Here is a 15,431-nt window from a genome sequence, read left to right as displayed (position 1 = left end):
AATGCTGATCAAGTCTCCATGAAGTTTCCCTGTGTTGAACTTTGTGGGTGAGAAATTTTGAGTGTGTCTGGAGAGATTAAATGTGATGCTTTCTTCTTGCCCTAGAGCTTTAAGTTTTCTCTTTAATTTTTGCTCCAAGCTATTGAGAATCCTACCAGTAAAAAAACCAAGGCCACAGGTTTTGATTAGTTGCTCTTCTGTTCTCTGAGAAGCCACCATACAGAGAGGGGAACGGATTTCAGATCTGTTCTATAATGTGCATTGCTAAGAAATGTGCAGAATCTGTTTGAAGGTCAGTGGCCTCTTGCCCAAGTGCATCCTTGCATTGCTGTGTTTAAGCTGCAAAGTAGCCAAGTTGCACGTAACTGGCATTGTGTCCTTTCCTGCCTGGATGAGATGGAGTTGCTTAGCTGGAGATAGAAGAATACCTCATGCTCAGAGCCTTCTGGGTGTTAACTTGACATTATTGTGGAACCCAGGAGGACTGATAATGATTTTGGGGAACTTTATGGTCTGTATGGTGGTTTTAAAACATCAACCAGAGCCAGTTTGGTGTTCTTCTTCCTTGAGCTCAAGATTGACTATCTGTATCTTATCTGAGCTGACATCTCCCAAGACTGGACATCCGTAGGATAGCAGCATAGCTGTCAGTGCTGAAGTTGTTACTTAATTGGTGGATCCCTTCAGGAGGCACTCAGACTGTTATTCCTGGATCTCTGCCAGGATCTGGCTTCCTCAGTGGAGATGGTGTTGTCTCACAGCTGACTGGAGAAAAGTCAGGTTAGAGGAGAAGGAGCCTGCTGGTCCAAAGAAAAGGTTCATTTGCAGAGTTATAGCTCTGCTGTTTTGCTAGAGATTTCTAAATGTGTGGGTTTTAAGTACCTCTGCTTATAGTGTGAGTTGCTATTGTCAGTGCTAAGTGTATGTAGGGCAAGTTCCAGTGCCATGGTCCTGCTCTTGGAACTGGAAGATGTCTTGAGCAGAGCTCTTCTCAGGTAGGTTCTCTGAAGAGCCAGTGGCAACACTAGCCATGTGTGAGGAGGAGATAGGGATTCTGGTTAGGACAGAAAGAAGAAAAAAATTGGAGCAGCAGTTCAGAAGGGAAGGAGCAGGAAGTGAACATATTGGCAGGAGCCTCAGACATGTAGTTTTGGAGGCCTGAATATTTTTGGGTTGGTACAGAGGAAGACGTGTTTGCATGTTCAAGCAGTGTTCAGAATGTCAAACCTAATGGGGCTCTGAGCAACCTGGCTTAGTTGGAGATGTCCCTGTTGACTGCAAGGTGGTCTGACAAGATCAGCTTCAAGGGTCCTTTGTAGCCTGATGCACTCTGTCATTCTATGCAGAGCCTTGTGGCCCTGCAGCCTCCTGTCTTTCTCCATTTCATGTGGATCTTCCCACGTTTGTACAGCCAATGGTTTCTGAAAGGAAGTTTCCAATTCAGCTCTTCACTGTCTTATCTGACATATAACCAAATCTTAAGTTCTAGTATAACCTGCTGCAACTGTACTAAACATGCAGACTCTCTACTAACTGTGTAATTATCACCTTTGCTGTGGCTTCCTCATGTCTTGGAGTTAAACTGGAAATGTACTCCTCTCTGTTTGTGTAACAGCAAAAGCGGAAACTGAGGCTCTACATCTCCAACACCTTCAATCCTGCCAAATCCGATGCTGAGGACTCTGATGGCAGCATTGCTTCCTGGGAGCTGCGAGTGGAGGGCAAGCTGCTGGATGATGTATGACTTACCTGTGCTTCACTGGGGCTGGCAAGGATCTAGATACTGTCCTGTGGGGTGATGGATTTTACTGGGGACATCAACTCAGACAAGACCTCTCTGAATGGCAGCACTGGCTTGTTGCTGCTGGGAAGGTGCCGTGTACAGCCGGGGCAAGGGATAAAGGCCACAATGGGAACGTTGAGGAGGGGTGGGCAGGGCAGCAGGAAGTGGAGCAGCCTTAAGGACAGGACAGGTATGGGGAGGTGGAGAGAACAGGGCTGAGGTGATTCCCTTAAAAGATATGGCAGGGTTCAGGTCCTGAGAGGTGTGATAAGTCAGGCCTACAGCAGGCATTGCATTTTGTGAAGAGCAGACTAACAAGGAGAGGTGAGTAGTGCATGTTCCTAGGGAGGACCAGAAGATGTAAAGATGGTCAGAGCAAGGATAGAAGAAAGGTTATATAATTTTGAAGTCATCAGAAACTTCAGTGATGGATTTAGCTTTCCTCAGGGGAGGCTTGACTTGGGTATTAAAAAGTGTGACCTGTTTGAGTAGACTCCATAACCTAAGTATTTGATAAGATAAACAGATGGAGAACATGGATGTGTGGGGAGGGCAAGGCTTTCAGGGCACATCTGTCTGTCTGTAGATGACTGTACATGAATAAGAATCATCATCTTGCTGGAGGACGAAGGGTTTACAAAGTGCAACATCTGGAAATGAAAGTTAGAATCAGTTTAGAAATTAGAGCCTATATTATAACAAAGAGAGATTCTGTATTGGAGCAAAACAGCTTCCAAAATTACTAGCAAATTTTAATGGAGGCTGTGTTTCTAAAAGATTATCTGCGTTACATCAGAAAAAACTCATTGAAGTACTGTGGACTCTATTCAGATTAGGTGATTGTAGACCTCCCAGTTTTCAGTTTAGACAGTGTGATCAGTGTGATCTGTGTAGCAAACAGCAAATACTGATAATTAAATGGAAAGGCAAAATGTATAAAGAAACACTTTTACTTAGTGCATGATTAATCTGTAAAATCAGACTAAGAAATTAGCATTCATCAAAAAAATCAAGATATTAAAATAAAAGGCATACAGTGGTCTTAGGTTCATAGCATGGTTTGGGCTGGAAGGGACCTTAAAGACCATCTAGTTCCAAGTCCCCTATCGTGGACAGGAGCACCTTCCACTAGACCAGATTGCTCAAAACCCCATCCAACCTGGCCTTGAACACCTCCAGGGATGAGGCATCCAAAATCTTTCTGGACAACCTGTTCCTGTGTCTCTAAACCTAACCTCTTTCAGTTTAAAAGCATTGCCCCCAGTCCTGTCACTACTGGCCTGGCTAAAAAGTCTCTCCCCATCTTTCCTGTAGTCACCTTTCAGTGCTGATAGGCTGCAGCAGGGTCTCCCCCAGAGTCTTCTCTTCTCCAGACTGAACAACCCCAGCTCTCAGCCTGTCCCCATAGAGGAGGTGTTCCAGCCCTCAGATCAATTTCTTGGCCTCTTCTGGACCTGCATTCACATTATCAGCCATTCCTTTCCAATAACATGGAGGGATTCAGGGACACCTTCCCTGAAGAGTTCAGTGTTCCACCACCATGGAGATTTTTCCATCTTCCTGTACGTTTGTCAGAGGGGAAACTCAGACTCACTCTTGTGGTCTGTGTGGGAATTAATGTTCAAGAGAAAGAGGGGACCTGAGAAGGAAGCATAGAACACAAGCTAATATACATGGCCTTAAACATTTCTTTTTCTTTTGATTCTGCAGCTCAGCAAACAGAAAAGGAAATTCTCGTCATTTTTTAAGAGTTTGGTTATTGAACTGGACAAAGATCTTTATGGACCTGACAACCACCTTGTGGAGGTGAGGAGGTCGTTCACCCTCTGCATCCAAACCTGATACTAACACAGATAAAGAGCTACGTGCCTGCTGTCTGCCTTGTTTAATTACCTGTTAGCAAGCATTCTTTAAAAGAATGGCGTTGTGAAAACTTGAAGTTGCATTCATTATCATCTAAGGTGTTTTCAGAGATTTCAAAATGCCATCCTTGTAAAGAATGTTTGCTAACAGACTCCCTACAGTCTAAACCCATGCATGCAGTAGTGATGTAGTGCACATCCTAGAGCAGAATGTAAGGAGTGGTGAGAAAATGGTGCACGTTTTTCCCTAACAAGCAAAGCATGCTAACAGCACAACAGATTGTGCACTAAAGTGGAATTTCAAAGGCAGAGCAAGAAATTCCTGATTCCTGGGGGGATGTGTGTGTTTGTGTGTGCTGTGGTTTGCTTGGTTTTTTGTTGGTTTTGTTTTTCTTTTAATGGCAAGATCTTCAGAAGACTTGTACTTGTTTTATTCTTGCATAGCATACTGTGGAAGGTGCCCCTCCATGGACATCAGTGAAAAAAAGACTGGCTGTCTTGTTGGTTTTTTTTTCTCTCTTTGGCAGTGGCACAGAACTCCCACAACCCAGGAAACAGATGGCTTCCAGGTGAAAAGACCTGGTGACGTCAGCGTGCGGTGCACATTGCTCCTCATGTTGGACTACCAGGTCAGTGCACTGCTTTTAGTGTGGAAAATACAGCCACTGGGATGTGGTGACACAGAGAAAATTCATCCTGTCACTTACCTTAATAAAACAATAAACAATGGCACCTAGTCAGTGGGGTTAGAATGATACCAAACTGACAGATTATTTGAAATTCAAAGCAGACAACACATGGAGTGAGTCTCTGGTGTAGATCAGTAAAATGTTGTTCCTGGTTCTGTGATAATTTTTATTGCCCACTGTTGTCTGGGGAGGTAGTTGAGGCCCCATCCCTGGAGATATTCTAGGTCAGGCTGGACAAGGCTCTGAGCAACCTTCTCTAGTGGAGGATGTCCCTGCTCACTGCAGGGGTGTTGGACTAGATGACCTTTGGAGGTCCCTTCCAACCCAAACCAAGAATTCAAGCTGAGACTTCATAGCTATCTCTCTGCCTACTTTTCTCTCTATTGCCATCTCCATCTCCTTCTCTTTCTGTTACAGCCTCCACAGTTTAAGCTGGACCCACGATTGGCTCGCTTGCTGGGGATACACACGCAGACCCGGTCAGCCATCATCCAGGCTCTCTGGCAGTACATCAAAACAAATAAGCTGCAAGACTCCCATGACAAGGAATACATTAACTGTGACAAGTACTTCCAGCAGGTAACTCCTTGTTGGACACAAATGATAACATCCAGCTGCAGATGTTGGGTGGGTGAAACTCAGTGATTTTATCCTCCCTTTCCAATCTGCGGTATCTCCAGTACTGGATGGCTTTCAGCAGCCAGGTATAAGAAGCACCCTCCCCATGTGCCAGTGCTGTCACAAAGCACCTCTGGTGGTTCAACACTCCCACAGCAGTTGTGGCCTTTCCAGGAAGGAAGACTTGCTGTTTCTTTTCATTGATTTACTGCTCCTCTCCTTCCCCCCTCAGTGTATTATTTTGTATTAAGAAACATGAAATAATCTCCTGATTCTGATTGCTAAATCATGGATAGACACCTGAAACTGTTGTTGCCTGATGCATCTGTAAGCTACTCTAGATTTTAAATACAGCAGCAATTAATTAAATACAGCAGGGACACAAATGACCAAAATCTTACTCTATGTGAGAAGCCAAAATTAGAGCTTTTACAATCTGCTTACTTTTGAACTGCTGATCTCTTCCTCATTTCATTGCAAGTTAGGTTTTGGACAAGGATAACATGCTGTATTGCTTTCCAGATCTTTGACTGTCCACGACTAAAGTTTTCTGAAATTCCTCAGAGACTCACTAACCTGCTGCTGCCTCCAGACCCTATAGTGATAAACCACATAATCAGGTAAGCTCAGCACTGTTATTAGTGAAACCATCACTACATAAAAAACACAAACAGTAGCAGGGACCAGAATCCAGTTTTGTATAACTTCCAGTACCTTGGTCCTTGCTGTGTGTTCCTTCTCTGTGTCACTCTGGTCTGTATATGTCATTCTCCTCTGGTAAGACCTCACCTGGAGTACTGTGTCCAGCTGTGGAGCTCTCAACACAGGAAGGACATGGACCTCGTGGATCAGGTCCAGAGGAGGGCTGCAAAAATGATATTCTAGGGAGCTGGAACACCTTTCCTATGGGGACAGGCTGAGGGAGCTGGGGCTGTTCAGCCTGGAGAAGAGAAGGCTCCAGGGAGACCTAATAGCAGTGTTCCAGTACCTGAAGGGAGCCTACAAGAAGGCTGCATAGGGACTGTTTACAAAGGCCTGCAGTGATAGGACAATGAGCATTTGAACATACAACACAGAGTAAAGAAAAAGCTGCAGATTGGTAGCTGAGTGTCTACTGTCATTGAAGGCAGCTCGGTGACCTGTTTGATGGACTTCAGAGACACATAGTCATTGCCTTGGAGAAAAGTGACAAGGAACTGATGGTTATGTTTCCCAGGGCAGAGAGATGGCAAAGAGGTTCTGGCAGCAGTATGTTTCCTGGAAGCTACAAGCTAAAGAGCAGGACCTTCTGCAGAGCAGTGTTCTCTAACACACTGTGTGTACCCTGCAGCACTGGCCAGCATCACCCTGCATTGTGACATAATGCTATGGAAAGGGGAAGCATTCATTTCTTGAGAACAAGGAATACTTCTTGCAGTTGAGTCTTCACAGTCTGAAGCTAAGCTTAAGTAAATCTGGAAGTCTGGCACTGTATTTAAAGGAAGTAATTTTAGACTCATAAAATCACAGAATAATGTACAATAGAAGAGATTGCTAGTGGTCATGTAGAGCTTCCACCTCCCAACTCACAGCAGGTTCAGATGTTTAGGACCTAGGCCAGTTGAGCTTTAAACAGACTGTCACAGACCCCTGCATTTAGTTTTTAAGAATGAAGGTAGTCGGCCACTGAAACAATTTGCCAACTGCTGGTCTAACCCCAGCCAGCAGCTCAGCTCCACAGGGCCACTTGTTCACCACCCCCAGGGGCTGGGGAAGAGAGTTGGAAGGGTGAAAGGGTATTGTAGATTGAGATAAAGATAGTGTAATAATTGAAATATAATGATGATAATGGTAATATTGTAATGAAAAGGAAAATAATGAAGAGAGAAATAAAACACAAGAAGGAGAATCTATACAAACACAGTTGCTCACCATCAACCAGCCAATGCCCAGCCAGTCCCCAAGGAGCAGCCCCCTGCCAATTGCCCCCCAGTTCTATTGCTGAGCATGATGTCTTGTGGGCTGAAATATCCCTTGGGTCAGATGGGGTTACCTGTCCCAGCTGTATCTCTTTCCAGCTCTCTGTGCACTCTCAGTCTGCTCAGTGGTGGGGGTGAGGAGCAGGACAGCCCCTGGCACTGGTCAAACGCTGCTCAGCAATAACCAGCACATCCCTGTGTCATCAAGGCTGTTTTCAGCACAAATTCAAACCCCAGCTCCACACTAGCTACTATGAAGAAAATAAACCCTAGCCCAGCCAAAATCAGCACACTGCTAGAGGGACTTTTTTATGACTAGTGATTTTAAACATCTGTGCTCTTCATTTAGGGAAATCATCAGGCCTGGCTTTTACGAGAAAGTCAACTGCATCACAGTTATTCATCCTAGTTTTAGAGGATGTGTACAGAGACTAAAATGTGAACTGTTCTGCACTCATTCTAGAAATAACAGTATTTTAGAACCACTCTTCAAACACCAGCTGCCCCTCCTTTCTGAAAAAGGAAAAAAAAAAAGGCAGCGGGGTTGAAGTGGAAATGGAATGGAGCCCAAAAGAAATCTTGGTAGTTCTAATCTTGGTAAATATTTTAAGTGTTATGTAGACTCCATGAGAGCTGAAAGGGGTGTCAAGCCCTGGAACAAGCTTCCTGGGAAAGTGGTGGAGTCGCCATCCCTGGAGGGATTTAAAAGCTGCATGGATGTGATGCTGAGGGACATGGTTTAGTGGTGACTTGGCAGTGTAGTGTTGATGGTTGGTCTTAAAGATCTTTTCCGACTTGAATAATTCTGTGATTCTATACAATGTGTTGCTTATTACTGAAATCTCCTTCAGTGCCCAAGGGGTGATAAATAGTTATGCCAAAACCACATCAGGGCCAATCCTGGATGTTGGAAACCAATTGGTGCTACCTGTAGTAGAAAATGGAGCTAATGGATGTCATACCTCGGGGAAGAGTCAATATAGCTTGTGAAACAAGAAGGCATGACTGGCTGTATTCTTTGAAGAATTAAGCAGGCAACTTTACAAAGTCTTGGTCTCCAGGTTCACTGCTACCTTTTAAGAAGCTGCTGGGAATTGTTGCAATGCTGCCAAAACAATGACAGTGCTAGGAATTTTTAGAGAAGGACCTGAGAACCAAATACAATGTCACACGTGTTCACATCCAGAAGGGTAGTGCACAGTTCTGTCTGCCCCATCTCTGCAGTCAACCAAAGACCATAGCAGCATGGTATTTACCCCTGGGGATTGCTTTGCAGGCCAGATTTATAGCAAGTCTCAGGGAGGTATTATGCAATTAATGAAGACTGTGTCCATTTGTAGCTATTGATGTTGATGGTCTGGACAAAAACTCCATTTCAAAAGTCTCTGAGTTGTGACTGATGAGAGATGAGAGGATATACAAATACATAAAGAGATAACCTGTTCTAAAACTATTCTCATAGCATCTGCACCAGGCTTTATGGAAGAGTATTCTGGGCTGGCTGAGTATTTCCTCTGATTCATTATGGCAGTTCTCATGATCTTCTGTTGTACTCTCCATAGTGTTGACCCCAACGATCAGAAGAAGACGGCTTGTTATGACATAGATGTAGAAGTTGAAGACCCATTAAAGGGACAGATGAGTAGTTTTCTTCTCTCCACAGCTAACCAACAGGAGATTACAGCATTGGACAACAAGGTACTAGCCCAGGAGTCAAGTATCCTGTGACATCTATACTCATTGTGCATCTTCCTGTGGGTTTGGTGTCACACGTCCAAGATAGTAATGTTGTGAGGCAGGGACTTCCCAGCTGAATGTGCTTTTAAGGGATGGGTCAACCACATGCAAAGGGAATGCTGAGGGCTGAGTGGCATTGCCCTTTAGAATTTCATCCAGGGCCTGACACAGTTGTTGAAGTGACAGAAGCAGAGTTTCACAGGTAGTGTAGTGAGTCCCCTGGCATACAAGAATCATCTGAACTGTTTGACTTTTTATGGAGGGGTCTTGCTATCTTCCTAAATTGTTATGAAGCAAAGCTAAGAGAATCTCATACTCCAGGTGTGTTTTGTGCATGTATGGTTGCAGAACAGCTCTCTGCAGTAGGTGCAAATATGGAAAATGCATGGCAGAAAAATCACTTGGAGCAGCGTGGCAGACCTGTTTTCAGTGTTCCTGAAGGAGGATCATGATAGTAAAACTCTTTGGAGTCTTCGTTCTTCCTAGATGGTTAATTCCTGTTTCTTTCATTATGTTTCTCATTTTCTATAAACCTTCCACACTCCTGATTTCTCATTGTTCACACTCCTTTTTGCAACCAGTGTGACTTAAATAGTTTTCTTGTAAGAAGAGTTCTGGAGGTCACGGCTATTACATGAGTTTGTTTAACTGAGACTCAGTCAAGCCCTCCCTAGAAATGTTAGGGATCACAGCAGTGTATTGAAGATATGATGATGATTTACCAGGGGAACAACTGCTTTCCGCACTGGGCACTGGTTAAAGACATATTTATAGAGCACCTTTCCTGAAAAATCCCAGACTTGGCAGGAACACTGATTACATGCAGGAGGTTCTTATGTTGTATTGTGCCATGACTTAGCTCTTCAGTATTGTGTGCAGCATGGAAGCCAGCAGCCCAGCTGGCTTCACCAGGAGGTGAAGAAGAGTCCTGCACATCCTTGTATTGCAGAGTTACATGTGAAACCATAATGGAATTCCCAGATTGCAGTTAACTCCCTCTTTGAAGGGAAGAAGCCATGGTAACCCACACAAGTCTGTGGTGTAGAAGTGTCACCCTTGTACTTTACATATATCACTTCAGATGATAGTGTCTGTCTTGGAGCAGTGGTGAACTGCACAGACTGTATTAGAAGTTCATATCCTGGGGCTATTGGCCAGCTTTTGGCATGTGTGGATGGCCAGTTTGGCTTGGTAAGGGATAACCAAAAGTGGCTTCTCAGGGCAAGGGAAGAAGGTGTGGCATCATGGATGATTTATGTGACCTACAGGCAGGCCCAGTTCCTCTCTATTTACCTCTAATACAAGCAAATACGTTAAACTCTGGTCTTTGTGCAGTTTTAAAGGGGGTGTTGGACACTGGCAATCCTATGGGTTCTGGTCACTGTTGTAGCATCTTTTGTTTTATGCCTCCTGAGAAAGGTTCTTTGCAGCAGGGCAGCTGCTCAGCCAGTTGGTTCCCAACCCATAGAGGCTTGCATGCAGCATGCATTGGATTGTTCTGTTTCCAGCCAGGCTCACCCTTTCTCCTGTCTGTATAAGTTCTTTTTTGGGCATTTGCTATGACAGAGGGCAACCTGTGATTGGTGAGGTGCTGAAGTCAGTGAGGAAACAGGCACCGACTGCTACATCAGTGTCATCTCTACTGCTTCTTGCTGTGCTGCCACAGAGTCCTCTAGTGGAAACTTGGTGCATGCCATCGGAGTTCTCTCCAGCATGACTGCATCGTTTTCCCAAATAAGGAATGAATTTAAGTTGACAGCAGCTCTCTTCTGTTAACATACCACATAGTTGTGCCTACATTAGTGGCCTTGATGGCACAGCCAAATCAAGGGAGGACTATGTTGTCCCACATGCCTGGCCACAGCAGCTGTCTTGGCAAAAGAGATGTATACGTGAAATTAGACAAGCCAGGTTTACAATCTCAAACTGGAATTTTAGAGGAACAGCATAGCACAGGTTTGCTTTTCTGTGTGTTTATGTGCAAACGATTCATTAACTGTCCTCCAACTTACTATACTTAATTTTTTTTATCCAGGTTGACTGTAGGACCTCAGCTTCTCTTTGGAGTCTTCATTCTTCCTAGATGGTTAATTCCTGTTTCTTTCATTATGTTTCTCATTTTCTATAAACCTTCCACACTCCTGATTTCTCATTGTTCACACTCCTTTTTGCAACCAGTGTGACTTAAATAGTTTTCTTGTAAGAAGAGTTCTGGAGGTCACGGCTATTACATGAGTTTGTTTAACTGAGACTCAGTCAAGCCCTCCCTAGAAATGTTAGGGATCACAGCAGTGTATTGAAGATATGATGATGATTTACCAGGGGAACAACTGCTTTCCTGCACTGGGCACTGGTTAAAGACATATTTATAGAGCACCTTTCCTGAAAAATCCCAGACTTGGCAGGAACACTGATTACACACAGGAGGTTCTTATGTTGTATGGTGCCATGACTTAGCTCTTCAGTATTGTGTGCAGCATGGAAGCCAGCAGCCCAGCTGGCTTCACCAGGAGGTGAAGAAGAGTCCTGCACATCCTTGTATTGCAGAGTTACATGTGAAACCATAATGGAGTTCCCAGATTGCAGTTAACTCCCTCTTTGAAGGGAAAAAGCCATGGTAACCCACACAAGTCTGTGGTGTAGAAGTGTCACCCTTGTACTTTACAAGAACCACAAAGATGCTAATGGGGCTGACCTCAGGGTCATTGGAGCATGGAGGGAGTTAAGTGATATCTGCTTTGTTTTTTTTCCTGTCAGATTCATGAGACAATCGAATCCATAAATCAGTTAAAAATACAACGTGATTTCATGCTGAGTTTCTCCAAAGATCCCAAAGGATACATCCAAGACCTTCTCCGGTCCCAAAGTAGGGATCTTAAGGTGAGCTAAGGTTGGAAGAAGAATAAGCAGGGTAACCACAGTGTAAGAATTTTATCTAAGTGTATGCAGAGTGTATAGCTACAACATCCAGGACAGAAATGTGGTGGAAGGCAGACAGTGAGTGAAATACTGCAATCCCAGAGCTGGAAGGAGAGTTTGGGCTCTCTTCCACTTTCTCTGGAAGAGCAGTGAGCAGTGTTGGTGCTGGTTGGACAGTGAGACTGAAGTGCAGGGCTGTAGTGGTGTGCTCTGTAAAACTGAAGCTACATCAAACTCAGCAAGAGCATCCTATAGTCCAGTAACCTAGTTTGGGTGTTTTGTTCATAATTTAATCTTATTTCAGAAACAGGCAGGTTAAATATCAGCTGCCTTTTGATCTTAGCTTTGAAATACCCAAGAAATGGAGTGTGAAGAAGTTGTTCAGTTGTTTGCCAGCAAAAGTGAACGATCTGTCCCTCATATGGCTTCACAGTTTGTGTCTTTAACCTGTTGTATGAAGGGATTCCAGGAAATTATTTGAATAAAATCATTGTGTCTTTCAAATATAGTTGTTCATAGCCTTCACAAAAATATGCTGCTAAGGTTATCATTATTTATATTGTATTCAAAAGTGGCCAGGCATCTGAAAGAATGTTTGAAGAAAGCAGTCTTTAGCTTGAAGGGCTTACAAAGAGAGGTGTTGTGGAGCTTCTCTAGCTGCACACATAGAACAGTTGTCCAGTATTGTTCCTGACAGCCAGTCCCATAAGGGCCTTTTGCTGTAATGTCCTGCCCTGCTGACATCAGATTGTACATTGTTACTCAGCAAAAGAAGTTGATGGGTTTATGTTTACCCTGGATTCTGTGATGCTGCACAGATAGTCATCAGAATTTTATTCTTTAGTAGAACCCCAGAATGCTTTGGGTTGGAACAAACCTTCAACAACCACATAGTTCTGACCCCCCTGCCATGGACAGGGACACTTTCCTCTAGAGTAGGTTGCTCACAGCCCCATCCAACCTGACCTTGAACACTTCCAGGCGTGAGGCATCCACAACCTCTTTGGACAGCCTCTTCCAGTGCCTCTTCCAGTGAAGAACTTCTTCCTAATATCTAATCTAAATGTGCCCTCTTTCAGCTTGTCATTTCACCACAGGCCTTGCTAAAGAGTCTGTCCTCATCTTTTCTGTAGACCTCTTTAAGTACCAGAAGGTCTCCCTGGAGCCTTCTCTTCTCCAGGCTAAACAACCCCAGCTCTCTCAGCCTGGCCTCACAGCAGAGGGCTTATGAGACTACCTTAACAATTTCAAGCTGTTACCCTAGGTTGTGGGTAACTACTGAGGCTCTTTAGATACATGAGCTAATAAACAATACAGCACCAGGGAGCTTTTCCTGGGTGCTAGACCCGAACTGTCCATGCTGTTAAATTGTTAGATGTTGTGGCACTTAGCCTGGACAACTACTGGTGTCTAGAATCCTTCTGTGGCACAGAGGCTAGGAGTTGTTGACAGTTGTTTTGGTAGGAAGCACACATGCTGTTCACCGGCCATTTGCTTTGGGCTTAGAGAACAGTCCTGAGCATTCTTAGTGTAGTAATGTAGATCAGTTTTGACTCTAGGCAAACCTGAATATTCTCTGTGTGGTAGAAGAGCTACAGTGAAAAATGTTGCTGTTTCTGTCACAGGTGATGACTGATGTAGTTGGAAACCCAGAGGAAGAACGCAGAGCTGAATTTTATCATGAGCCATGGTCTCAAGAGGCTGTGAGCAGATATTTCTACTGCAAGGTATGAAGGAGTTACCCACACTGCTGGCTTATAAATGAGCCTTCCTGCCACTGAACAACTGAATCTGCTGCACTGTACAGTCTCTCTTTTTCTTGCAGATCCAGCAGCGCCGGCAGGAACTGGAACAATCTCTGGGAGTGCGCAACACATAAAGCACTGCTCACAGGATCCCATTGGCATCACGACCACCAAACCAGTGGACTTTTCAGTGTTACTTAGCTCACTGTTACACATGGACCTGCTTCCTGACTGGATGAGAGTGTACCATCCACACACCAGTCAGAACACCAGCTTTTGAGTGACCTTTGGAAATCTTGCCTGCGGCAGGTGTCTCAAACCACTCCAGGCCAGAGACAGCAGCATACAAGTGTCAGTGTTACAGAAGGTTAAAGGTTCATTCATCAACGCACATCATTAAGTCTTAGTGGAAAGTTCAGACACTACACAGCAAATCCTATTGGGCTATGCACAGAATCATGGCTGGCGCTGGTTGGGGGAGGTTGAGTTAGGTGTTACAGGAGGCTATACAGATGTAGAGAAAGAAACGCAGTCCTCATCCTATGTTACCTGAGAGTCTCAAATAGTAACTTCTCTGGCATTAGACAAGATAGACTTTCTTACAGCTGTGGAATAGCTTTATATTCCTGAATGCAGTTTTTATTCCAGCTGGAGCAGTACAAGAAGCCATCTCATTATGAGAAAGAACAAACTAGGAGCTCCTCTGGAAGAAAGAAATCTAGTCAGGGCATCTCTTCTGCAAACTCTAATACTTTCTCTTTCCTTTGCCACTGCAGTAAAAGAAAGACTGACTCCCCTGTCACTACATGGGTACAATCAATGTGCTGCACTGAGAGGAAGAGAACTATCCCTGGGGAAAGAGCTTTTTAGGCATCCTTAGTATTGGTGGTAATAGCAAAGCTGAGACTGAAACAAGAAATGAGGCATTCTGAGCAAATTAAAATAAGGTGCTTTGGTGATACCTGCCTTGAGCACAGCAGGTATGAACAATAAGCTTATATGTAGAATAGGAGATTTCTTAAGTGTTTCTCCGTGTGCCAGTAGGGGATCAGCAATGAGAAGAATTTCCCTACTTGTTAAGCTGGTGAGGAGTCTAAGAAGCTTAACTTCAGACAATGTGGCATTTTTCTCTTTGCTTCAGGATGTTAACAGAGTCCCTGGCTTAGTCTCACTTTTTGATCATAGGTAAATTGCCTCATATTATGAACTATTTAGTTGCCCCATACATGATACATACTGGTTATAGAGGATGCTCTTGAGTTATGAAGCACTATCAGCCTTAATAAGCACAGAGAACGTATCCCTTGGAAACCACCTCTTTTGTAAATGGGAGAGAAATTCAGGCTATGGGAATTTACTCCATATTCACTTGGAAGCAGGGACACCTTCATTAAGTCCTTTCCCCCCCCCCCCATTTTTTGTAGTGCATAGATTAGTTTGCAAGGTGTGGCCCAACATGGTTTCTCATCCAAAAAGCAGCTGCCAAAGTATAACTGTCCAGATGATGTGGCACTCAAAATCCTCTTCTAGGTTACTCCTTTTCATCTCCTCTCTTTCACTTTCTTGGAAAGAGAATCAAATTCAAATGTGGTGCAGAAGGGAGGCAGCTCTTCTGACTATTGCATTTTACTGTGGTCTTGTCCTTTTCTCTTGTGCTGTCTTTGCCAATTTCTTAATGGAGCTCAAAAGTTTCTTCTGTTGAGTCACACAAAAGATACGCTTCTGCCCCTTTATCTAATACCTCTTCTTTCACATTAATAGTGCCATAGCTCTTACTCTGTCTGTTGTATCCAGAGATGTCTTGGAAAATCCACGTTTGCTTGCAGTCACATGATGGCAGCAGCACTGTCCTGCAAAACCAGGGCTGTGAGAAGAAGCGTGGCTGTACCTCTTTGCCTGAGGCCTGCTGCAGAAAGGGCTTTCTCTAGAACTTCCTTTGTGTTACAACCTCTTTTGACAGTAAAACATGAAATCCTGCAGTCTTCAACTGAGTATAGGGAGGGGCTGTGAGGCTGCCATTGAAATCTCACTTTAGGACTCCACTTGGAGGACTACAAGCAAGCATTATGAGGGAAAACAGTGGGGGTCATCTGCTACTGTGCTTCCATATTTATTATGCT

The 15,431-nt window shown here is 44.1% G+C and overlaps 1 protein-coding gene across 1 annotated transcript in view; it reads left to right on the top strand.

The window, feature by feature from the left end:
* The window catches only part of SMARCD3 (SWI/SNF related, matrix associated, actin dependent regulator of chromatin, subfamily d, member 3), a 41,554-nt gene extending 28,109 nt beyond the window's left edge, over positions 1 to 13,445 (top strand). The window contains exons 5-13 of the mRNA XM_054390042.1: positions 1,616 to 1,738; positions 3,494 to 3,589; positions 4,173 to 4,274; positions 4,752 to 4,913; positions 5,475 to 5,572; positions 8,473 to 8,608; positions 11,405 to 11,527; positions 13,192 to 13,293; positions 13,392 to 13,445. Coding sequence (XP_054246017.1) covers positions 1,616 to 1,738; positions 3,494 to 3,589; positions 4,173 to 4,274; positions 4,752 to 4,913; positions 5,475 to 5,572; positions 8,473 to 8,608; positions 11,405 to 11,527; positions 13,192 to 13,293; positions 13,392 to 13,445 — 996 coding nt within the window. The remainder of the gene's footprint in view (positions 1 to 1,615; positions 1,739 to 3,493; positions 3,590 to 4,172; positions 4,275 to 4,751; positions 4,914 to 5,474; positions 5,573 to 8,472; positions 8,609 to 11,404; positions 11,528 to 13,191; positions 13,294 to 13,391) is intronic.
* Positions 13,446 to 15,431: the final 1,986 nt, after the last annotated feature.

The sequence above is a fragment of the Indicator indicator genome, chromosome 20 (assembly GCF_027791375.1).
Source record: "Indicator indicator isolate 239-I01 chromosome 20, UM_Iind_1.1, whole genome shotgun sequence".
In the NCBI taxonomy this organism is placed as follows: Eukaryota; Metazoa; Chordata; class Aves; order Piciformes; family Indicatoridae; genus Indicator; species Indicator indicator.
Note: the sequence above shows the minus strand (reverse complement) of the source record. Positions and strands in the feature narration are given on the sequence as shown.